Consider the following 26,218-nt stretch of genomic DNA (forward strand, 5'->3'; position numbering starts at 1 on the left):
GTAGGTTGTAGTTGTAGTTTGTTTGACATTGTCATTCCTCCACCGTTCTCACAATTGCATGAAATAAAGGGTAATCCATCTGTTTTACCAATTAAAAAAAAAGCACAAAGAAGTCAAGGAAAACTTCAAAGTATTAGCACTGTTCAGTGACAGGTCTGGCCTAGAATTCTCAGAACAAGTCATGGCTGTGGCCATAGTCTCATAACTATCCCAAAGATGGAAGCAGTCCATTTGCCAGGCAGATACTTAGTGTCTGCTGATCACTAGTTAAAAGTACTGCTACCTATCAGGACGCTGGTGAAGTAGGCAGGCATGTCTATTGCTAAAGGTCTTAGGAAAATTAGATCATTATAAACCTAAAGGCAAGGGGGTGAAATCCAGGTAAGTAAAGAGCAGTCAAAGAGCTTAAAGAGTAATGTTGAGGACTTGAATTACATGGATATCAAAGATGAGAGTAAAAATGATCGAACAGAAACAAGAGGGGTCATTGTGAGTTGGAACTGAGTGAAAATAGTCTTATGAAAGGATTGCTACCTTGAGACCCATTTTATGGGATGCAGGTCAATTCAATTAAGGTGCCCTGGCTGTTTGCATTACTGTGGTTCCAGAAATTTCCTTGAGGTTACCTAAAAGCTGTAAACCCCCCTCCCCTTGCTCTCCCCCCTCAGGAAATTTATTTAAGCCTTGCTCTCTTACAAAGGTAAAAAAGAGGAAACAGCTGGGCACTGGTGGTGGTTCACAGCTGTAATCCTAGCTACTCAGGAGGGTGAGATGTAAGGACCAGGGTTCAAAGCCAGTCTGGGCAGAAAAGTCCATGAGTCTCATCTCCAATTAACCACCAGAAAACCAGAAGTGACACTAGCTTTGAGCGAAAAGGCTCAGGGATAACACCCAGACCATGAGTTCAAGCCCCACAACTGACCAAAAAAAAATTTATTTTGTAATATATTTATGAGTTGCCCTTTAATCTAGATCATGCAACCCTAATTCAAATATTCCATCTCACATGGGAAGATGTTACACAAAATCAATAACAGCCAACTTGGCAGCATTACTTAGTACCTGGGAGTATGTGAAATTTTAACTTACTTTGTACTGTTTAGAACTAGTTTTGAATTCCGTTATCCACTTAAAACCAAGTTACATTGTGCCAAAGCACACACACTATACAAGCTGCAGTAGTTTCCCTTCACATTTTTTGAAGTGTGATCTACAAACATTCTGCATTAGAATCACATGGAGTGGACAGATGTTGATCCTACTCCCCAAAACTTGGGTTTTCATATATACCTTGAAATCAGGACTTACTTTTAACTGTTCCCTGATTTTTAGGTGCTCTAAAGTTTGTCCATCACATCCCTTCCTTACCTGCCAGTTAGTGGGTGAGCTTTTAGTTGTTTGGGTTTCCTTTAGCCAGGGTTAAGACTCACAGCAATATAGAGCCTTGGGAGAAAAATAAACCAATAACATGGTTTTGGCTACTTTGTGAACTGTGGTCTTACTGCTCCTCCAACACTTTTTAACTATTAGGTCTAAATGGGAAAATGTTATTTTCTACCTAAGAGAATTAATAGTTCCTGTAGATTACAAAGAAGGATCTAAGAAATAGTTGCTAAGGATTTGGAAGAACCTAGTAAAATCCCTTAACGGAACAGGAGCTTCTTTAACTGAAGGGCCAGATGACCAGAGATAGCTTTGTGGAGATAGAGGAGAGGGAAAAGGTGTCAAAGAGAGGACTAAGGAAAATCTGCAGCTAACTATATCTTACATGATTGTATAATGGGATATAACAAAAGAAAAACAGCAGGAAGTCAATTATACCATTTATTGACTAGAATTATACCAGAAAAACAATCACAAAAGATTGATTTTCCTGAATACAATAGTTTGCTAAGAAAACTATCTTTGAAATCTAACATGCAAAAAAACAGTCAAATGTCAAGTGTGGAAGCCATCTCAACAGTGATTTTCCCACATGTCCACTCCATATGCCAAGCAATCATTTGGGGGTTGAGGAGGTTGTTCTTAATACTCGTTTCTCAATGATAAACTGTGTTTTGGCTGGGCTTCTTAAAGCAGATTTACTTGTACAGTATGGTTCTATATGAAAGAGTTACTTTTGAGCAATAGGAGAGTGCTTACCCTTAGCTATAAATGAAGGTGACAAACAGTTTAGTTTCTGAATATAGAATGGTCTGTTCAATAGTATACTTCTTCTGTAAGGTTTCTTTTTGTTCTTTGGTGCCTTAATTTCTTCCCTTTGATTTTCAGGAAAAGACAAGGATATAGGTGAAATCGGTCCTGGGGACGGTGGTGGCAGACATCTTGTTGAGACCATTTTAATTAATGATTGAGTTGTTTGCCCAGTAGTAAGTTTGGGTGACAGTTCCTGGCATGGATTTAAAATGGAATTTTTGGGATTCTTGAAATCATCACAAGTCGCAGTCAACTGTTTTGTGGTGGATAAATTTTTAAAAGATGATGGTCTAGAATTCCATTTGTATTTGCCAGCATTGCTCCAGCTCCATCTTGAAGCATTTTGTTCAGGCTTGCTAGATCCAGAATTGTTTTTTCTCTTTTCTCGACTTTTATCTATACAAGCTATCGGCAAACTTGAAGGGTCAGGAAGTTTTGGCTGTCTCAGTTTCAACACAGTTTTGGAAGAGGAGGGTCGCTCAGAAACAATGGGAGTATAGAAAGTTGACTGTGGTCGTGGCCTCTCTTTTTGTATAGTGGCATGTTGTAATTTTTCCAGTTCCAATAAACGATTTATCAGGTTCCCTAGGGGGTTTTCTGGAGGTTCCACTATCATCTTCCAACTTTCACATTTAGAGATGGCGAGTCTGTGCAAGTCCAGAGTATTGAAAGGAGGGGGCAGGAAATCTGGATATAGAAACGCTTCGGCTGGTTCCTCAGTGAAAAAGTCTTCCATGTTTTCTATTGTTTCTGGCTTTAAGTTCAGCTCCATCTTTTGAAAATAGCTGAGTAAACTATCACTGGTCTTCTCACCTTCCGATAAATCACTTTCATCTGTTAAATTTTCTTCTAAACTGCTGTGTCCAGATTTTAAGTTCCAACGTGGGATGGATAAAGTATCACCACTATAGCTTTCTATAGTTGAGTTTGAATTAATATGAGAATCATTTCTGGCTTTTAAAAAGTCTCCATCCGCATAGGGCCAGTAGAGACCTAAGGGTATCATCACTGGGTGGTCAGCTAGAGCATTTGCTAAGGAGTGGCTTAGACTGAAGATCCTTGAGGTATTTGTGGTTATTTTAGCACCACTTTCCACTGAAGAGTTTTCTAATTCCCTTAAAAAGAAAAAAAAGTCATTAATGGTTTGTTGACTAGAATTAAAATGCCATTAAATGATAAGTGACTTTTGTCAAGGAATGGTTAAGATACCTGACATAGAAATAGGTTAACTTTCAAATTACATCCGTGTGTGTGTGTGTGTGTGTGTGTGTGTGTGTGTGTGTGTGTGTGTGTGTGTGTGTGTGTGTGTGTGTGTGTGTGTGTGTGTGTGTGTGTGTGTACACACATTTGTTTTAAGAAAAGACTGAAACATTGGGTACCCTTGTGGAAACATAGAAAGATTGTAGTTTGTTTTTGGGGGGGCAGTTTGTGTGTGTGTGTGTGTGTGTGTGTGTGTGTGTGTGTGTGTGTGTGTGTGTGTGTGTGTGTGCGTGCGTGCGCGTGTGCACGCACGCACGCACCAGTACTGGAGCTTGAACTCAGGGCCTTGTACCCTCATTTGGCTTTTTTGCTGTTTAATTGGAGCTAAAAGTCTCATGGAATTTCCTGTCCCACCTGATCTTGAACTGAAATACTCAGATTTCAGCCTCCTGAGTAGCTAGGATTACAGGCATAAGCCACCAGCACACAGCAATGGGTAGTTATGATATCTGAGAATGGTTAACTGTGTTTATGAATAGACACTAGTTAACAATGGCTAGCTATATGTATTTGTCTGTGTTGTATGTGCAGTTCTGGTGTCTGCAGATGAGGCTATCAAACTGAAATTATAGTAAAGTGTTTTTAACTTGGAATTAGATAAAAGGAACCTAGGGAGAATGGGGGTGGGGATAGCAGTGGCACGGAAGTTTGAACTTAGGACCTTGTCCTTGCTGAGCAAGTACCATCTGAGCCATGTCTTCAGATTGGTAAAAAGAAAAAAAAACGTGTGCCAGTCCTGGGGTTTGAACTCAGGGCCCAGGAGCTGTCCTTGAACTTTTCTGCTCTAGGCTAGAGCTCTACCACTTGAGCCACAGCTGTACTTCTGGCTGTTATAGTAGTTAAGTAGACATAAGACTGTCAGACTTTCCTACCAGGGCTGGGAAAAAACAAACACCATGATCCTCAGATCTCAGCCTCCTGAGTAGATAGAATTACAGACATTAGCCACCAGCACTTGGCAAAAAGAAAATTTTAAAGAAAGGTTTCCGTGTTAGCCACTGCAGGTTTAACAATTCTAACAAGAAACGAAGTCAACAGTGCCTATGAAACAAAAATTGGCTTCAACAGTTCCTAGAAATTTCTCCATTAGCAGAAATACTATTTTTAAAAAGAAACTGTAGAGCTGAGAAGGTGGCTCAGTGGTAGAGCGCTTGCCTTGCATGCATGAGGCCCTGGGTTCAATTCCTCAGCACCACATAAACAGAATAAGCCAGAAAGTGGCTCAAGTGGTAGAATGCTAGCCTTGAGCTGCAGAGCTGAGGGACAGTGCCTAGGCAAGAGTTCAAGCCCCACAACCGACAAAAATAAACTATAAAAGTACAAAAACAAAACATAAAATGCTGAGTTTCTAGTTTGTTTTAAAGCACTTAGAGAAGAAGGTGTTACAGTTCACACCTGTGGTGCCTGCAGAAGGATCATGTGAACTCAGGAGTTCAAGTTGAGTCTGGGCAACATTTCAGAAAAAAAAAAAAAAAAGATATCTAGAAATGCTAACATTGAAAGATTTGAAGCATTTAGTTGATGGGCAGTCTCAACATCTTTTAATAAAGAAAATCTTAAAGATAGCATAATCTAAGTCTTGGGGAAATGCTTTCATTTTTACAGAAAGTGATATGATGTATTCATTTAGCTAAACAGGTATACTGCCTTATTTTTGAAAAAGTTCAGGCAAATCACTTCAAATCTATACCAGTTAACAGTTATAGTCCATGTACTATATACTGTAAAAGGAGAAAGAAATCTGCAGGAGGAAGGCAGTAGTGGATGGAGGGGGTAGAGAACAACATGAATTAATAGGAATCTCTGAAATATCTAACACTACATGAAAATATATTTATTGATACTCTTTGTGTATGACATGTGGAAGAGAAAAATTTCAAATAAAATACTTCATTGAAGACCGGTGCTGATAGGTCACACCTGTGTTGTTAGCTAATAAGGCTGAGATCTTAGGATCACAATTCAAAGCTATCCCAGGCAGGAAAGTCCATGAGATTCGTATCACCAATTAACTACTAAATAGCCAAGAGGAGCTGTGACTCAAGTCATAGGGCACCAACCTTCAGTGAAAAAGCTAAGGGACAGCTCCTAGACTTTGAGTTAGAGCATCAGCAGCACAATAATTTTTTTCTATTGGTATCAAAACTTTCATCCCTGAGACATCATGATTATTCAATTTTATAATCCCAACATCCCTAAGAAAGCTCTTTTATTTTCCACTTGTCATGGAGAAGGAAGCTGAGGTATAGAGAGGATAAGATCACCTCTGAAGAATCTATTCTCTTACCTGTTCTCCATGGTATTTCCTTCATTAAAAGGATAACTCCATAAATGAAATATCCTTTGTTTACTGTTCTGGCAATAGAAAAATCATGGACAATATTTCAGAAACTGCAAGGTATTTTTCTTTTCTCTCCCTTCCTTCACTCCCCTCCCTCTTTCTATCTCCCTGTCTCCCTTCCTTCATCCTTCCCTTCCTCCCTTCCTCCTTCCCTCTCTTTCTTTTTCTTTCTCCTTCCTTCCTCCCTTCCTCCCTCCCTCCCTCCCTCTCTCTCTCTCTCTCTTTCTTTCTTTCTTTCTTTCTTTCTTTCTTTCTCTCTTTCTCTCTGTCTCTCTTTCTTTCTTTCTTTCTTTCTTTCTTTCTTTCTTTCTTTCTTTCTTTCTTTCTTTCTTTCTTTCTCTCTTTCTCTCTTTCTCTTCCTTCCTTCTTTCCTTCCTTCCTTCCTTCCTTTCTCTTTCTTTCCTTCTTTCTTTCATACTGGGGCTTGAACTCACTGCCTGGGTGCTCTTCCTTATTACTTTTTCACTCGTAACTAGTACTCTACCACTTGAGTCACAGCTCCACTTCTGACTTTCTGGTGGTTAACTGGAGATAAGAATCTCATGGACTTTCCTGCCCAGACTGGCTTCAAACCCTGATCCTCAGATCTCAGCCTCCTGAGTAGCTAGGATTACAGGTGTGAGCCACTAGCACCCTGCTTAGCTTAGTTTTTAAATAAGATCCTGCATTTTGCCCGGGCTGGCCTGGATACAGTCTTCCTAGTTACTCTTTCTGTGTGGCTGAGATGACAGGGGTACACTAATATGCCCAGATTTTATTAGTTGGGAAGAGGACTCAAGAACTTTTTACCAAGCTAGCCTCAAACCATGATCCTCTCAATTCCTGCCTTCAGAGTAGCTAGAGTAGCAAGTGCAAGCCACCATGCCCAGCTTATAGAAATAAAGTTTTAAGTTTGAGGAGGAAGAAAAACAAAAATTTTAAAGAACATATATATTATTTCAGACAATATATTTTGTGAATGAATTATTTTAAACCAAATATCCTTACCTTGTTAATTTTGCCTGGAAGAATGTATATAAAAATGACAATTAATAGTTATATAAAACAAGCAATAATCCATACAACCTCCCTTCAATATAAATAATTATTCCAGCATAAATATATACATCCAGAATTTCTTACCACCTGTTGCATTATCCCTTCCAGATGGGAGGATTTTATTTTCAAGAACAGGTACTTCCAAATCCAATTTCCAGTGAGATAAGTTCTAAAACAATATTTGTTACTCGTTTTAGGATAAACTTCAAGAGTAAGAAAATTGTAAAGCTCAAGTACACAATTTTATACACTCTTTGGGGGAGATATGAAAACAGGAACGGAGCTCCATAACCCTCTGCTTCCCCAATGACAGAAGCAGTGGTGTGATAAGATTTTTCTCCTACCAAACCAATACAAGCTTGGGAACACCTGCTATTCAGGAAATGGAAAGAATTTTCCAATCATTTAAGGCTTCAGTCTCATTTTGGTTAAAAATGATGGCAGTAGGATTTGAACATTGATTTAAAATATTAACAAGGCATGGTGCTGGTGGCTCAAACCAGGGATCCTAGCTACTCACGAGGCTCAGATCTAAGGGTCATACTTCGAAGCCAGCCAAGGCAAGTAAGGGTAGTAAAACTCTTAAACTGAACTAGAACTGTAACTCAAGTGGTAGAGTACATACAGTCTTGAGCACAAAAGCTCAGGGACAGCCCCAGGCCCTGAGTTCAAGCCTCAGGATTGGAAATAATAATAATAACAATAAGAAAGGAATAACAGTTGGGGATTAGGGTGTGGCTTAGTGGCAGAGCACTTGAGCATGTATGAGGCCCTGTCTCTGGTCCCCAGCACTGGGAAAATAAAATAAAATTGAAAAATTGCTATAGATTCTGATTCAAGAGGATGAGTAGGAGGTCCAGTTTTTATGCTCTGTGTTTTGGGAAGTCATATATGAGAGAAACAGCTGTATATTTAACCCAGTAAAGCAAAGTTTGTGAAAACTGAGCTTTTTACACAGTGAAATTAGCATATCAACTGGTAAGGAAGGCTAGTCCTCTGGTTTGTAAAATTTCCTAAGGTTGGGAAGTTGTTGGATATCTTTGATATCCCACCTGCCTAATTTCCCGCCAAAATACCTTGCGGAAAAAGTAAAAAAGTAAAAAAGTGATCCTTGCTTGACAAGAGAGCATCTTTATACTGAAACATTTGCAAGAGATTTAGGGAGAAGCTACATTTCTCTTTGTTAAAAGAAACCAAATCCCCCCCACCCACCCACCCACACCGGCTATCTCAAATATGCTCAGGGGAAAACTCAGTACAAAGTGCACAAGAAGAGCCAGCAGAGCAAAATTACCTCTGCAGGAAGACTCAGTGAGAGTTATGTGTCAGCTATGGGAGCTGCTGCCTAAAGCTCAAGTGCAAGAGCATCTGCCATACCTCCTGAGTGATGCTTGACTCCTGGAGGTTAGTGTCGTAACTCTCACCGTTTCTTCTCTCCATTTTGTTGTAGCTACTCCTCTGTCTCCTATACAGGTTGTAGGATAAGCACACTTAGGGGTAAGGTCTACATTTGTATGTGGAAAGTATAAGCTTGAGTTGGGTGGCTCACGCCTGTTATCCTAGCTACTGGGGAGGCTGAAATCTAAGGATCCTATTTTGAAGCCATTCTGGACAAAAAAGTGAGACTCTGGTCTCAAATAAACCACCAAAAGCTGGAAGTGGAACTATGGTTCAAGTGGTAGGGTGCCAGCCTGGAGTGAAAAAGCTGAAGGACAGCATCCAGGCCCTGAGTTTGAGTCCTAGGCCAGACCCTAAGTTTGAGTTCCATAGAGAAACAGCAAGAGACAATCAGACACAGGGAGAGAGAGAGAAACAGAGACAAAGAGAGACAGAAACAGAGAGTGTATATCTTGGCTCCCCATCTAAAGGAAGCTAAGAAAAATGCTTAGAGGTCCTGAGAGAGTGCTTGCCTAACCTGCTCATGCCCTGGGTTCCATCTTCAGTTCACCTCTACCCCTACTTACAAAGCAGAGGAGAACTGTGGGGGTAGGGTGGAGGTAACCCTATGAATTCACCCTATGAACCAGAAACAGCATACAAGAGTGAACTGGGAGGTCTAACTGTCAGAGATTAAGAAATTAAGCTTAGAGGTGAGAAAGAAGCTATTAGATAAGGAAATGGAATACAAATTGGAAAAAAAAAAACATAGGATGGAATTTATAAAACTGGGCCCATGTTGTTGACCATGCAAAACAAAAAGTAATGCATTTGAAAGCAAAGCCAGCCTCACCTATGGACAAAATAAGAACTTCAGGCAGGTTCAGGAGATACTAACCATCCTATGGGACTGACAACTTCCTCCTCACTAAATTATTATCCTGTCTAAAATACCCATTATCATTTAAGGGAAAAAAAAGTTGTGAAGTAAAGGAGAACCATCAGTGGACTGAAATAAGGCTATCTGAAAAAAATGACAAAGCCATTGTAATAATCCCTGGTGGATGATTTACCTTGTATTGTTGTCTACGGGAGAAAAAGCTCTATCTAGATCCACCTGCTATTTGCTCTGGAGTTGAAACAGGCAGGAGGAAGCCAGCTGCTGAGTAGGGTAAGCTGCTTGGGCCTCCCCTCAGGTGTGTGTCCTGGGAAGGGACCCTGGAAGAGGCCCTATGACTGCATTCCAGGGGTAGGAACTTCTGGGCTGCATAGGGTAGGGAGGCAATGAGTGGAGGAGACTCCTTTGGGAGAGGTTCCTGATCATGATCAGCCTCAATGGCAGCAGGTGGGGTGCAAGTGGCTAGGGCTGGGGCTTCTTACCCCTCAGTGTGGCTGGTCCATGTGTCATTCCCGTTGTCTTCTCTGGGGGTACCCCAAGGCCCGGGTCCCTCCCTGTGTGCCCCAGTCTGTGCAGGTGCCCCATCCACCTCGGTCTTCCTGCAGCAGGAGGATGTCTGGACTTAGTTGTTTTCCTAGCCATACAGCACAAGTTCATGTTGCACTTTCATCTAATTTTCAGTGTCAGAACTTACTTTCTGGAACCAGGAAAAGTGGGGCTGGAATCCTCTCTCTGGTCCTCCAGATTCTCCCACCTCATTTGGTGTGAGCCAAACACTCTCTTCAGGACACTTCCTTTGAGAAACTTTGATATCATCTTCTCTCTCTGAACGTTACTGAACACTCTGCCTTCTGGAAGCCAGCTGACCTTGTCCCATCCACTGTGGCCCAACGACAGGGAAAGATGCTCAGGAGAATCAAGAGTCCTCTTTGGAACAAAAAAATAGCAATTGCCATTTACCTAAGAATCACAAAGATCTACCTAACTTGAAAAACGATCCAGAGTTCTGTTACCCTGAAGGATCAATTTAGTCAATAATGAGCTGCCAGGATAAATAGGTAAACATGCTTGGTCGGGCATGGAAGACTCTTGGCAGCAAGGAGAAGAGCTTGGCAGAGCTCTAATCTGTCCTTGGAAAGGAAATCATGGTCTTGCAGGGCACTGGTGGCTCACACCTGTGATCTTAGTTACTCAGGAGGCAGAGATCTAAGGATTGCAGTTTACAGCCAGACGGGCTAGAAGTGGAGGAGTGGCTTAAATGGTATAACATCAGCCTTGAGTGAAAAAAATCAAGGGAGAGTGAGAGGCCCTTAGTTCAAGCTTCAGGACAGCACATGACCAAAAAATAAAAACAAATAAGGAAAATAAAACATAGTCTTGAAAAACTCAATATACAGGATGCAATTGCAAATCAGACAAGCTGATCCTGTGATACTCAGCCTCTTAGCCTGAGACCTGGTGGCTCAAACTACAGTTGCACAGCAGATCACTTTGCCAGGCTGGTCCATGGTTGTTAGCCATCACTCTGAACAGGGTTTTTTCTACCACATCAGAATTAGAGAAAAATGAATGATTGATCCCTTGAAATCTTACTCATTTAAAAAGCTGAACCATGGCTAGCTTATTTGGCTGAGTGATATTCTATTCAAAGCATGTGTATATGTGTGTGTGTGTGTGTGTGTGTGTGTGTGTGTGTGTGTATACACACATACATCTGTGTATATATGTTAATAAAATATATGCAAAATATATATAAATTATATATATTTGTATATGATACATATTAAAATCTATTATCTCACATCATATTTTCTTCCTCCATTTATCCACTGATGGACACTTGGGTTGATTACTTATCCTTGTGGTTGCAATGAACCTAGAAGTTTGGGTGTTTCTTCCACACACGGATTTTATTCCCTTTTGTGAATGCCTGGCAGTGGGATTGCTGAGTTTGCAGCAGTTGCACTTCCATAGTGCTTTGCACAATGATTGTGCTCATTTACATTCACCTTCGATGCATTTTTTTTCTTCATCCTTGCTAGCAGTTTTTATTTGACACTAGAAATGTTCATGGGACATCATCTCTTGCTCCCTTTCTTTCCTTTTCTCTCCCATTCCTCTCTAATTGTTTTTTTTTCCTAGAGAGAATGTGGAGGCCATGCTTTAAGGAACTATAGAAGAGAGAGAAACACCAAGGGCCAGGTGGAATGTGTAATGTTGAGGTGAGCTAGTGCAGAAAATGTGCTGTGTGGATTGCACATGGAATATTCTTTTGCTGTTCTCTCCTATGTGAAATTCAAATCATGGTCTGAGTCCACGGAAAGGAAGACAGCCTGAGGGGTAAATGGTAAGCTAGATTTCTCTCACCATAATTTTGGAGGGCTTGGGCCTGCACTTCCCAAGGCCTAGGATTCAACTGGTTCTGCAAATTCACCTAGCCTGGACACACACACATATACACATGTGCTACGTTAAGTAACTTCACATAGCCTTGAGAATGATCGCACATGAGCATGCAGTCTTATGTTGCTATCCTTGGCCAGATGTCACTTTTGTCTAGAGAAGGTATAAATAAGCATCACTGGAGGACCGGGGGTGATGGGGTGCTGCTACTTCTGAGGAATAGAATGTGAACATGTGAGCAGAATGACACTGAGGCTGCTTGGCAGAGTCTGAATCTATGCTGGGATGGGACAGCAACTTCATTTGGCCTAATGATGAAATCTATGGACAGAGTTTGGAATAAACATGACCTCTATCCATCTGGTATCTTTCTGTGGCTTTACCTAAAAACCACCTGTTTAAGACAATCCCCCTAAACCCATAAAAGCATAAAATCTGTACCCAAACCCCACTCCTGCAGAGCAGCGACAGTGCTAGTTTCATCTGGCTAGCTGCCTGTGTGTGTGTCTCTCTCTTCTCTCCTTTTTTCCTGTCTCAATTTTTTTCCTAATCATTCACAGCTCCCAAAAATTCACAGAAGCCCCCCTCCTACCCTCACCCATTAGGTTTTGATAGTATAGCTGCAGGATATTGAAGTTCATGTGATATCCTTACCAAGAAGAGGACAGAAGACCCACCCTTGGGTGAGAACACCACCCAACATCTGGGCATCCTGCCCATGCTCTTTCTGGACACTCTTTTTGCTCCTAGAAAACCTCTGTGCCCTAAATGTTCTAGAGTTGCTTTGAGATGAAGAATGGCCTTTGTCTTCTTCAGAGCTGGTTTGGAATAAGCCTCTTTCTTTCCATCAGTTTCTGTCTTCATAATGTTCAGCAGAACAGTGATCAGTGCAAACCTTAACATTCCATTAGCTATAATAAGTGGATTTAAAAGTGCATCTTAATTATTTGTGATCTACTTCTGATTTCAGCCAGGCCAACAATCTTCAGACAGCTAGAGGAATTCCAGCCCTTGCCGTTTAGATCACATTTGGGTTAATTTACATGGCATATACAGAATCACTTTTTTTCATTTTAATGGTTACAGAATTTAAATGTGCAATAACTAATGTAACAGAAGTCCTTAAGAACTACAATGGAATAGATCACATTGTTTGGTATGTGGTAGATCACTACATTGGTATGGCTTGTTCTTTTCTAATTATGAAAATGAAGTTTTAGAGTAATGTATTCTACTTTGCTTGGAAAAAATAAACTAAGGGATCTGTGTTTCAGATGCTAGAGTTCTGCCAAAAATACCCATATAATCACAAGATTTACATTGTGTTTAAGTGATTAGTTCACAAACTATTTTAAAGATTTTTAAGTTAAAAGTACTACTTTTGCTTATTGCATGTGTGTGCGTGTGTTTGCACACGTATGTGCAAATACGAGTTAATACTAGAACTTAAATTCCAGGCCAACACTAGCTGCCACCACCATCCAGGTTTTAGATGTTCTTCCTGGTTTCCTAACCATTTTGCAATGTTTCCCTACTCTATTCACAACAGTGAGTAATTACAGAGAGCTTGCCTCACTGGCTGGCCACTGAAATCAAAGAGTACTTCTAACCAATCCTGCCATTTGTATTTTTCTCCTAAATCAGGAGTAATTCTTGGTAGCTTCTAACTTGTTTAGAGCAATGCTAAAGTTGGTGGTTTCTGATTATTTAGTACCTTTTGAGTACACTGAAGAATGGCCTTTTATCAGAAATGCTCCTATTAAACATTTTTGTTGGCTTACTTTGTTTCTTCAATGTTAGTTTAGATAAGAGAATCAGAAATAGTCCTCTTACCTGTGCTAATCTGGACATTTCCTTAGTTTTGGACCATGAAGCTCTTCTTCAGTTGTCACAGAATATGCTGTGTTAACACCTCTCTCTCTCTCTCTCTCTCTCTCTCTCTCTCTCTCTCTCTCTCTCTCTGCCTTGTAGGTCTATGAAGTCTTAATTATACATATACATTCATGGGTGCTAAGCCTCTCTGAAGTGCCAGATGGGAAAATATTATGGGCTGTGTTCCTAGCAATCTCCCTCCTTCCCTTTAGGAAAGCTATCTTTTCTCCTTAGAACTCATCCATATTCAGAAAGGAAGCTGGAATTTCTGTGGAAAATCCCTGAAGAAGGACTTGGCAGGATAATTTCCATGGACTGTTTTTCCCTGCTTTGAAGATGCAAGATGAACACTTAAGAGTTCCAGGCTCAACTGTGGACCATTGTGACTCTCAGAATGTGAAGCTGTCAGAGACCATGAAGTAGGTTCTATGGTCTCCTCTTGCATATGGAGGGATGCTGAGAGGAACAACCCCAAGACACCTCACTCATCAAAGTCTGTTTCTTCTTTGTAACTCAACAAGCCATCATGGGAACACACAAGGACAATACCCCTCTATTCAAATTTCCACTCCTTGACACAACACCCAAAAACTATGCCAATTCTGATGTCCTGATTGATACCTTCGAGAAACTATCCAACCTTCACAATCTGCTTCCCAATCACCTGTCAGACATGCTACAGTCTGATAAGAGCAAGGAGCCCGAAGGTAAATATACATGGGGTAGAGGGCAACTGAATCATTTTTGGAAGCAAATATTTTATCTTGGTACAAATTGCCTGTTTTAGCCACGAGTAGGTAAAAACATCGTCGTCGTCCTCCTCCTCCTCCTCTTCCACTTCCTCCTCCTCCTCCTCTTAACTTTTGTGCCAGTATGGGTCTTGAACTCTGGGGGCCTAAGCACTGTCCCTTAGTTTTTTCATTCAAGGTTAGTGCTCTACCCCTTGAGCCACAATTCCACTTCCACCTATGCTACCAGTTAATTGGAGATACTAGTCTCACGAACATTTTTTCTCTGGCTGGCTTTGGACTGTGATCTTTATATCACAGCCTCCTAGTAGAAGACTTTATTCTTGACATAGAAGAGGTGAGGAGTTTTTGAGACCCAAGGACCACTTATGGACTTCCAGGCCCAAGTTCTCAGAGCTCACTGTAGAACTGACTCTGGCACTGAGGTCACTGTCCCTTCCTCATGGCTTTTTGATGTTTGTAGTCTTTTTATGAGCCAAGATACATTCATTAGTGTTGTTGGTAAAACTTAATTGTGGAATGATGGAAAAGATCACAGGGAAATATACCAAACATATGAATTAAGCTTTAGGTTTGATTGTAAAATTAGTCTGAGATCAGGGTGCTTGTGACCTATGCCTCTAATCCTAGCTGCTCAGGAGGCTGTGATTGTAGTTCAAAGCCAGCCCACGTAAGAAAGTCTGCGACACTCTTATCTCCAACTAACCACCAGAAAAGTGAAAGTAGAGCTATGGCTCAAAGTGGTAGAGTGCTAGCCTTAAGCAAAAATGCTCAAGGACAGTGCCTAGATCCTGAGTTCAAGCCCCATGATCAATGACAACAAAAATTAGTTGAGAGAACTTCCAAGTTGAAAGTTTTTAAACCAATTCCTTCACTGTTTTCTACCATTCCTTTCTTCTATTGCTATTTGATACAGCTCAGAATATTTTGTCTGATGATTGGAAATAACCTGCAATTTAATTATTGCTGCTGCTGTTTTGAGATACATACACTGTAGTTACATTGTTCAAGCTGGCTTCAGACTTTGGGCTTATGTGGTCTTCCTGCCTCAGCTGCCTGAGAAGTTGAGACTGAGACCATAGGCATTCCTCATCCCACCCAGCTTGGAATATTTTATTTGTAGTTTGGGGTAGCCTGCTATTCCTAAAATTTGCACAGGGTGGTTGACAATATGATTGCCTTGTGGAACTGTGTGAATCTTTCTTTAATTGTTAATGATTAAGTGGAAGACATAGGTAGATTATGGCCACCTGTGCCTATGAACTTAGAAGACAAATAGAAGGCTGAAGATTTGACCTAAGTGACAGATCATCTGCCTAGCAAGAATGAAACCTTGAATTCAAAACTTGTGCAGAAGAGAGAGAGAGAGAGAGAGAGAGAGAGAGAGAGAGAGAGAGAGAGAGAGAGAGAGAGAGAGAGAGAGAAAGGAAGGAAGGAAGGAAGGAAGGAGAGAGAGCAAGGAAGGAAGGAAGGAAGGGAGAGAGAGAAAGGAAAGAAAGAAAGAAAGAAAGAAAGAAAGAAAGAAAGAAAGAAAGAGAAAAAGAAAGAAGGAAGGAAAGAAAGAAAGAAAGAAAGAAAGAACAAAAGAAAGAAAGAAAGAAAGAAAGAAAGAAAGAAAGAAAGAAAGAAAGAAAGAAAGAAAGAAAGGAAAGGAAAGGAAGGAAGGAAGGAAGGAAGGAAGGAAGGAAGGAAGGAAGGAAGGAAGGAAGGAAGGAAAAGAGTTCTGGGGGGCGCTGGGAAGGTGGCTCAGTGGTAGAGCGCTTGCCTTGCATGCCTGAGGCTCTGAGTTTGATTCCTCAGCACCACATAAGCAAAAAGAAAAAAGCCGGAAGTGGCGCTGTGGCTCAAGTGGTAGAGCGCTAGCCTTGAGCTGAAGAGCCGAGGGACAGCGCCCAGGCCCAGAGTTCAGGCCCCACGACCGGACCCCCAAAAAAAAAAAATTAAAAAAAAGAAAAAGAAAAAGAAAAGAGTTCTGGGCTGGGAAGGTGGCTCAGTGGTAGAGCACTTGCTTTGCATGCATGAGGCCCTGGGTTCGATTCCTCAGCACCACATAAGCAGAAAATAAAAAAGCCGGAAGTGGTGCTATGGCTCAAGTGGTAGAGCGCTAGCCTTGAGCTGAAGAGCTGAGGGACAGCGCCCAGGCCCAGAGTTCAGGCCCCATGACCAGACCAAAAAAAAAAAAAAAAAAAAAGAGTTCTGCTGACTTTTGGATGTCTTTTAATCTTCAAAAGTGTTCTTGAAAGAAACAAAGGTAGTCAGTAAGCTAGCAAGCAGTCTGTGTGTGTACCAGTCCTTCATGAGTGAGTCAACCAAATCAAGAGTTAGTTAAGAATTTAACTGGGACCATTAGTATATTCCATTCATTTTCTGGCCATTTTCAGCAGTCCTGTGCATTGAGCCAAAATGCAATTTTGTAGCATTAGTTAGTACGGAAACTTTAACAATCATGTTTGTTATTACTGCCCAATTGCATTCTCCTCCCATCCTTTTTCCATTTCTACTGTATGCTCACTTCAATTCTGGCATTATTTCTATGCCATTTGTTGTTGCCCTCATCTAAAAGTACCTTAAGATTATATTGAAAGTGGAAATAGCAGTGTAAATAATTTTAACGGAGCTTATGATGGGTGCTTCAGAATATGTTTTACACCACTTTACAAGTTTCGATGAGGGCCACATAAGTTTTCTAAGACCACCTGAATTTTCCTCTCTTTGAGATCTAACTTCTTGACTTATCTAATGTTTATAAAATAAAAGCCCAATAAAAGTTCCATATATTATCTCTGCTATTCTTTAGAAAGATCAAGAAGGCACTGATGTTGATTTTATTTTATCTTCCTTCCCTTAAATATTCTATTCCCTGAATTCAGTAGGCACAAGCATTTAAAGCTGCTTATAGCTTTCCATTGGCAGCATTCTGATAGGGTTGTCAGTGTTAAACATCTTATTTGGTTTTTGCTTTTTAATGGCTTTTGAAGTCTAATTTTAGGATAGATATATTCAGATGTGTTCTAGACAGTGTATTTTGCTAAATGTTCTAATTTGTAGATTGTCTATTTTTTTTAGTAAGGCCCAACTGATGTGACAAAACTATTATTGTCTCACCATAAAGCCTTGATGATCAACAGGGAAAACAGATATTGTAAAGCTTAAAAAATACAAAATAATGTAACCAAATTTAAATAATTTAAAAAAGAAAGAAAGGAAGGAAGAAAGGAAGGAGAAGAACAAAGCTTCCATAGAGATTAAGACCAGAAAAGGAAACTAGATGTTGATACATTGGTTTTAAACTGCGAGGAGAAATTTGGTCTCTTGAATTCCAAATCTCTGAATTTAAGGTTTTGTGACTAAATCCTTACATTATTACAGATGACATAATATAAAACATAACTAAAAATACAAACATCTCAATAGAGTGATAAATCCATGGACAGATAATCCACAAAGTGAACTACAAATCCTTAATAAACATGAAAGATTTTCAAATGCTCTGATCATCAAGGGAGTAAAAGATAATTATTAACGTGATCATAATGGTCAAATTTAAAATGATCAATAGTGATGAATATGAGAAGTCAGTGCTTTCACAGACTATCAATAGATCAATGGCATGTTAACTGATTTAGAGTTTTTGAAGAATCATTTGAAAGTCCTTATCTGTAGCTGAGCACCTGAGTCTCATGCCTATCATCCTAACTACTCAGGAGGCTGAGATCTGGAAAATTGGGATTTGAGACCAGCCTATGCAGAAGTGCCATCAAGACCAAATAACCAGAAAAAGGTCTAGAGAGACAGCTCAAGTGGTAGCAGGCTAGCAACCACATGGCCCTAAGTTCAAACCCCACTACCAATTTTAAAAATTCAAATGAATGTTATTGGGCATAAAGAAACTGAACTTGAGTCAAATGTGTCATTCCTCAAATCCTAGTAATCCTAGCTACTCGGGAGGCTGAGAATGGGAGAACCATGAAGTGAAGCTAGCTCAGGCAGAAAAGTTTATGAGACTCTTTCTTAACCCATAGCTGGGTGTGGAGGCCTCCTAAACTACATGAAAGACTGAGGTTTGAAAGATCAGTTTGAAGCCAAGCAGGAGATTGCAAAAGATCTCTCTCAACTCACAGCTAGGCACAGGGGCAACCACCTGTCATCCTAAACTTTGTGGAAAGCTAAAATCAAGAGAATGGGTCCAGGCCAACTTAAAAAGAAAATTGTGAGACTCTCTTAGTGGAGGGAAACTAGATGAGATAATGCCTTCCTGTCATCTCAGAAACAAGGTAAAACCTAAAACAAGTGCATTGAGGTCCAGGCATATGCGTGGGCAGGAAGTAAGACCCCATCTCAAAAATAACCTGCAAAGCTGACGTCAGGGGCTCATGCCTGTAATCCTAGCTACTCAGGAGGCTGAGATCTGAGGATCGTGGTTCAAAGCCAGCCTAGGCAGGAAAGTCTGTGAAACTCTTATCTCCAATAAACCACTAGAAAACTGGAAGTGGCACTGTGGCTCAAGTGGTAGCGTGCTAGCCTTGAGCTGAAGAGTTCAGGCCCAGAGTTCAAGCCCCACAACTGACAAAAAAAAAGGGGGGAGGCTAGAGGTGTGCCTCAGTGGTTTGGGTACCACCTGGTAAGCACAGACCTTGAGCTCAAACTCGAGTTCTGCACACACACACACACACACACACACACACACACACACACACACACACACACACACACACACACACACACTTCACCCTTAGGGGAAACTAGGCTAACTGTGGGCTTTTCTGGTCACAGTGATATACCAAAGTCATCTCTAACATCTGATCTCTAAACTTTCACTCAGTTTAAAATTTTTCTGCTCCATACTACTCTGTCTCAATTGAGACTTACAAACTGGTAGAGACACAGTAGTGGTGTGCGGTTTTTGTTTTTGTTTTCTTTCTTTCTTGTTCTACCTAGTTAAGTTGATTAGGGTAAGGAAGGGCAGGGAGAGGAAAAAAACAAAAAATGTTTTCTGGGGGGACAATATATATTTGTTATTTGGTTATTTGATAATAAAACATTGTGTGTGGGGTTTTTTTTTGCCAGTACTGTGGCTTGAACTCAGGATCTCACTCTATTGCTTGGCTTTTTGGCTCAAAGCTGGTGCTCTACCTGAGCCACAGATCACCTTTTTAGCTTTTTGCTGATTAATAATGGAGATAAGAGTCCCACAGACTTTTCTTTCTGGACTGACTTCAAACTGCCAGTCTCAGATCTCTGCTGGCTGAGTAGCTAGGATTACAGGTGTGAGCCACTAGTATTGGCAAACATCTTCTTACACTCTGCCAATCCTGTCCTCTGGTAATAGTCGCTAGCAAAAGCTGGCTCTTTCCTTCCAGAACTTTTGTATGGGATTTTGGGCTATTTCCTATTGCTGAGTGTCTTGTTTTTACAGCTTCCTATCAACATTTCCCTTTCTCTACTCCCACTAGTCTTTGCTTAGGCTGCTGTAACAAAGACTGAATAGATTTTTTTCAGTCGTGGGACTTCAACTCTGTGCTTGGGCGCTGACCCTCCACTCTTCAGCTCAAGGCGAGTGCTCTACCACTTTAGCTAGAGCACCCCTTCCGGTTTTCTAGTGTTTTTATTGGAAATAATAATCTCATGGACTTTCCTGTCTGGGCTGGCTTTGAACCATGATCCTCAATCTCAGCCTCCTGAGTAGCTAGGATTACAGGTGTGAGCCACTGGCACCTGGCTGGTGTTCTTGAGGCTGGGAGTACAACATCAAAGTAGGTTTAATGTCTGGTGAAGACTTTCTGACTCACAGACAGCAACTTCTTGCTGTGTTTTACATGGAAGAAGAGGCTGCACCACTATGACTTATACATATCCTAAGATCTCTACTTCTGACAGTCTCAAGGTTAGAATTCCAACATAGGAATTTTGAGAGGCATAAGCATTTCAATTACTTCCCTTCCCAGCTTTTATACCATATACTTCCAGCCAATTTCAATGAATATGGCCTCATACTTTGACAGAATTCTTCTTGAGAGCCTATTCAAGATGGCTCAGAACCAACTACTTGTCAGGCGCCAGTAGCTCTCACCTGTAATTCTAGCTACTCAGGAAGCTGAGTAGCTAGAACCAGTTTGAACCAAGCCCAGAAACTGTAAAACTCTGAATAAACCAGCAAAAAGCCAGCAGAGGAACTGTGAATCAAGTAATAGGGCACAGCCTTGAGAGGAAAAGCTAAGGACAGAGTCCAGACCCTGAGTTGAAGCCCTAGTACTTCTCAACACACACACACACACACACACACACACACACACACACACACACACACACACACACACACACACACACACAAATGAAAGCCTACTTCCCATGGGGTTTAGTATGTAAAATTATAGGCCCCTGTTCTATGTACCCTCACTGATTGATGCAAATATAATGGCTTCCCACATTGCCCTGTTTCTTCTGTGGCCACAGGTAGCCACAGTCCCAAGCACTCATAGCTGCATGCTTCCTTATGTTAAGAACCGAAGAACCCCCAGCATGCCACATTATGATCATATTTAGAAATAGGGGCTTTCCAGGGGTTCCTTCTTCTTTTACCTTTCTTTTTCTTTTTTTCTTTTCTTTTCTTGTTCTTCTTTTTATTTTTTGCCAGTCCCAATCAACTTTGCTCAGCTTGTTTGCTCATGGCTCTTCTGCTTAAACCACATACCTCAAGGCTTCTTGCTGGTTATTTTTGGAGATGGAATCTCAGGAACTTTACTATTGAAGTTGGCTTAAAACCATGATCCTCTGGACCTCAGCTTCCTGAGTAGCTAGGATTACAGCTAGCACCCGACTAGGGTTTTATTTTTGTAATATATAGATTAGTGTTTTGTGTACTAATAGGTATCTGACACCTGCTGGATTTTTTTCTCTGACTTTCTTAGGACAAAATTGTGACACCAGAAAAATTCATACTTTCATCTTGTTACATATTCATGTCCCTCAGACTAGCAGTTTCCCATTTGCTATCAAATATTGATGAATACACCTATGCGCACAAGTGCATTAACAGGGATGTGTGTGGATGTATGTGAACAGCCCAATGTCATTCAATAGCCGAATGATCAAACAAATAGATATATTCATGCTGCAGGGGGTTACAGTTATATAGGTAAGGTAATGAGTACATTTCTTTAAATATATATATGTATATACACACACACACACACACACACACACACACACACACACACACACACACACATACATAGTAAAGATTCTGTACAGAGGGGTTATAGTTACATGAGTAAGGTAATGAGTACATTTCTTTTTTGGGTCCGGTCGTGGGGCCTGAACTCTGGGCCTGGGCGCTGTCCCTCAGCTCTTCAGCTCAAGGCTAGCGCTCTACCACTTGAGACACAGCGCCACTTCCAGCTTTTTTTCCTTTTGCTTATGTGGTGCTGAGATATGGAACCCAGGGCCTCATGCATGCAAGGCAAGCGCTCTACCACTGAGCCACCTTCCCAGCCCCTGAGTACATTTCTTGTAGAGCAGTTACCCTCTCCTTTGTTGTTCTCCCACTATCCCTTTCCTCTCCCACCTCCTTCACTCCTCTCCCTCCTCAAAGTTATAAAGTTCATTTCCAGTATAGTGTCTTGTGGGTATCATTGTTGCATTAGTTCACTCTTTGTCCTGCTATTTCTGTGATTCCCTTTCCTTTCTACAAATCAGAAAAACTTAATTATAAGACAACGGGTACAGAAAACTAAAACAAAACAAATAGAAATAACTGCATATAGGACATAATAAGAACCTCTTATTGGGCTGAGAAGGTGGCTCAGTGGTAGTGCTTGCCTTGCATGCATAAGGCCCTGGGTTAGATTCCTCAGCACCGCATAAGCAGAAAAAGCCAGAAGTGGCGCTGTGGCTCAAGTGGTAGAGCACCGGCCTTGAGTTGAAGAGCTGAGGGACAGCGCCCAGACCCAGAGGTCAGACTCCACAACCGACAAAAAACAACAAAAAATGAACCTCTTGTCTTCAGTTCTTGGAGTTCTTTTTAGGGGGTGGGGGGTCTCATACGTGCAAGGCAAGCACTCTACCACTGAGCCACCTTCCCAGCCCCCTTGGAGTTCATTTTGATATGCTTTATTATAAACGGTCCTATGCACTTAGCAATTGGGCTAATGTGATCCCTTGCTAAGAATACCATAGACATAGTCTAGTTATTATAAATGAGGGAAACCATGCAACCTACATTTCTTTGGGCCTGGCTTGCTTCGCTTAATGTAATTTTTTTCAAGATTTTTCCATATCTTTAGAAATGGGGCAATGTCATTCTTTTTGATGGAAGAATAGAACTCCATTTTGTGTGTGTGTGTGTGTGTGTGTGTGTGTGTGTGTGTGTGTGTGTGTGTGTGGTGTATGTGTGTACCACATTTTCTTGATCCATTCATCTACCGAGGGGAATGTGGGTTGGTTCCCTATCTTAGCTATGGTAAATAATGCTGCAATGAACATGGTTGTGCTGGTAGCTTTAGTATGGCCTTGTTTGTGGTCGTTTGGGTAAATGCCCAGGAGTGGGATTGCTGGGTCATAGGGGAGCTCTATGTTTAGTGTTTTGAGGAATCTCCATACTACTTTCCAGAGTGGTTGAACAAGTTTAAACTCCCACCAATAGTGTAGTAGCATTCCCTTTTGGCTGCATCCCCACCAGCATCTGATATTAGATTTCTTGATAATGGCCATTCTAACTGGGGTAAGGTGGAATCTCAATGTTACTTTTATTTGCATTTCTCTTATAGCCAGGGATGTTGAGCATTTCTTCTTGTGTCTATTGGCCATTCCTTATTTCCTTTCTAGTTATTTTGCTAGAAATTCTGCAGTTTAATACAATCCCATTTATCCAGCCTTTATTTGATTTGTTGTGTTTCTTCCTAAAGGCCCCATCTCTCAAAATGCTACACGATAGCATCCAAACCTTTAAGCACATGGGCCTCTGAAGAATATTCAAGATCCAAACCATAATGAAGGTTGACATTCAAATATCTACAAGACTACTAGTGTAAAGTTTTAATAAATAAGTCACAAAAGAAAAAAAAACACAACAGGATTCCATTTATGTCCAATGACACACATATAAATTTGTATGTGAATTCAAAGAAAATTCAGGAGAATAAAAAAATTCAGGCTGGGAAGGTGGCTCAGTGGTAGAGCGCTTGCCTTGCATGCATGAGGCCCTGGGTTCCATTCCTCAGCACCACATAAGCAAAAAGAAAAAAAGCTGGAAGTGGTGCCGTGGCTCAAGTGGTAGAGTGCTAGCCTTGAGCTGAAGAGCTGATGGAAAGCGCCCAGGCCCAGAGTTCAGGCCCCATGACTGGACCCCCCCCCCCAAAAAAAAAAAGAATTCAGGAGAAAATACTTTCATTTTATATATACATTTCTCAGAACTGTTTAATTTTACTTATACCAATGAAAATCTTCTCATGTCAGTTTTGCCATGAAAACACAACTTTAAAGTTAACTTTAAAGTGAAATATGTTTACGTGAAGTTAGAGAAGTGGCTTTTGCTTTTTTTTGCATTTAATTATTTATTTAGGTGTTTAAGGTCTCGCACTAAGTTTTTACAAGCTGGTGAACACTGACAAATTGTTTCTCCCACAGAACTATAACCACATCTTCCCAGATAGTATAAATATATGGTTGAACTAACATTAATACACATCACCATTTTATCAATTACATAATAGGACAAATCATCAAGTATCCAAATATTAAGTTACACAGCTCAAAAGGCTTATAAAATATTAGATATCTGCTCAATTTCAATAGCAGAAACTGCCTCCCCCCTTTTTTTGCAAGAGAGGCTGGGAAGAGAAAGGGGGAAAAATCACAATTCAAACAAAAATAAGGTGGTAAACAACTTGTAAGTATGGAAAAAAATACAATATCAGAAATTTTATGATTAAGAATGTTTGCTAAAACAAAGCATGTATACTTTAAAAATATTTACTAAACAGCATATTCTACATGTCCTGCATAAGACAAAGGCAAAATTTTACTAAAAATAATCAATAGCTCCCTCCCATTCTTTCAGGCCCTCCCTGTGAAGCTGCACCTCAGAGTGCCAACATTAAATTAACTGTAAGGGTTTTCTGTCTGGAGACATTAGTAGAGACATATGCTTCTGTAACAATGAAGACTTTCAAAATGGAGGTTTCCCATAACAGCATAAAGACATATAGAAAGACTTTAAATAATCACCTTAAGACTTGGTAAAAAAAATATCAATGGTTACACAAACCTGATGTATGAATACGGAATATGTAAACGTAAAATGAACAGGCAAATAGCCAGAAGCCCTACAATGTTTGAAATGACTGAAGGAATAAACCATATAGGTCTAGAGTTTCTGGAATTTTGGTCCTGAATGGTATTAAAAATACACAAATATTGTGGTGGATATTTTTGCACCTAATCTTTCTAAATTTCTTATATATTGATAAAGATTCTTGCATGGGAATATATTTAAAAATGTAACTCAATGATTTTAGGAAAGGCCAATTTAGTGATAAGCACATTTTAAATGCTGAACAACAAGAATTTTGTGTGTATTTGTGTGAGTGTGTTTTGCGAAGTGTCCAAATAGGTCAATCAAAACCCAAACAGCAATTGTGTCAAGCTTGCAGCCTGAGAAACTGCTTTTCAATATTCCTATGGAAGTTTCACTAGACTCATTCACCAAACCAATATTGTTATGACAAATTAGGTTCCACCTCAAAATCCACTTCTGAGGTAATGGCACCAGGCACTCAGTTTTATTGAATGCAACAGTTGTTTCTGTGACCCTTAACATCTTTAAAGCATAGCCACATTTTAGGTGGTACTTTTCCAAATACAGAAGCTGCTTGCTGTTAAAGGCTCCATGCTGCTTTTGTCTTATGAACTGTACTGCATCTTCCTATTTCATTCCACCTTCGATTAGTGCCAGGGCACCAAGCACTGGAGCTCTTCCAAGGCCTGCAACACAATGCACAGTAATACAGCAACCAGTTTCTTCATGAAACTTTATTTTTACAAGACTTAACCAGTCATCAACAATCTGGTTAGAGTGGTGCACCATCATCAAAAGGCCAATCGAGAATGTGGATGCCTTCCTTCTCCACCACAGTAGTGTCATATGTTGCTTCACATACTCTTACAATTGTGGTAACTCCATACTTCTTAAGTTCCTCAATAAACTTGTTTAAGGCTGCATTGGTTGGATTGTATGTAATAAGGAATCTCATGTTCATGTACGTGACTTCCACAGGAGCAGGGTGATTCATTCCAGCTATGTTAACTTACTTAAAACACTCAATAGGGTTATGAAAGACTTTAAAAAATCGAATACAGGAATGATGCAAAGATACTGAAGTCTACTTCAATATACTCCACTTAAAATTCTCAGTGTTCTTTGAAATTGGGAGTAATCATAAACGAAATGAACCTCCTAATGGGAAGTAGCAACTCTTCAATCCAGTCATACTGAGGCAATAGAAAGCAAGTGCATTGAGGTTTACCCCATCCAGGTCAGAACTCTTGGAAAATGCTCTGCAGATTGCAATCCAACACTTCTGTGTCCAGGTTAACCACTCTTACGGGGCTTCTTGGTGGAGTAGTAATGGATTTCTACAGTTCACTTGTCTGCACAGAGGTCGTGCTGTGTCTAACAGTAATCTCCACTGCCCCTCAGAAACTCCATAAATGTCACCAAGAGCACCACAGAACTGAGGTGGCGGCTGCTGCAAGGCAGGGGGTGGCGATGGTCGTTGCAGGGCAGCAGCAGCCATGGTGAGGCTGGCATCAGGGAGGCACCAGACTACCATGCCGTGAGCTGCCCCGCAGAGAGCCGCCCAGCAGGCCACAGCCCAGGAGCCAATGCGTGTGCGCCTGGTTTTTGCTTTTATAGTGATATTCCAGTTATATGTTGCTTTTGATTTTGTTCCTTTAGCATAATACAAATGCTGACTGACAATGATATACTTTTAGCAGCTGGTAGTTTCTGCCACAGAAACTTCCATGTGTCTTGTTTCAGAGGTATTTGGGTTCAGTAAGACTTTGCTTTGGTTCAAACCAATTTAA

The 26,218-nt window shown here is 40.6% G+C and overlaps 2 protein-coding genes and 1 pseudogene across 3 annotated transcripts in view; 1 reads left to right on the forward strand and 2 right to left on the reverse strand.

Annotated features, from left to right (window-relative positions):
* Nucleotides 1-1,925: 1,925 nt before the first annotated feature.
* On the reverse strand, nt 1,926-13,696 carry Fam217a (family with sequence similarity 217 member A). Its single transcript, XM_070023488.1, is given in 8 exon segments — nt 1,926-3,311; nt 5,744-5,811; nt 6,235-6,275; nt 6,860-7,004; nt 8,213-8,300; nt 9,593-9,709; nt 9,805-10,037; nt 13,347-13,696. Coding segments are annotated over 8 exon segments (1,908 nt in total). The 5' UTR covers nt 13,365-13,696; the 3' UTR covers nt 1,926-2,113.
* Nucleotides 13,697-13,800: 104 nt separating this feature from the next.
* Nucleotides 13,801-26,218, forward strand: part of LOC138828483 (testis expressed protein 56-like) — a 32,660-nt gene continuing 20,242 nt past the window's right edge. For both annotated transcript variants that reach the window (XM_070024671.1, XM_070024672.1), the window contains exon 1: nt 13,801-14,092. In XM_070024671.1, coding sequence (XP_069880772.1) covers nt 13,912-14,092 — 181 coding nt within the window. In that variant the 5' untranslated portion in view covers nt 13,801-13,911. The remainder of the gene's footprint in view (nt 14,093-26,218) is intronic.
* On the reverse strand, nt 24,556-25,425 carry LOC138827882 (protein tyrosine phosphatase type IVA 1 pseudogene; annotated as a pseudogene).

This window comes from Dipodomys merriami, unplaced genomic scaffold, assembly GCF_024711535.1.
Source record: "Dipodomys merriami isolate MVZ:Mamm:240054 unplaced genomic scaffold, mDipMer1.0.p SCAF_16, whole genome shotgun sequence".
Classification (NCBI taxonomy): Eukaryota; Metazoa; Chordata; class Mammalia; order Rodentia; family Heteromyidae; genus Dipodomys; species Dipodomys merriami.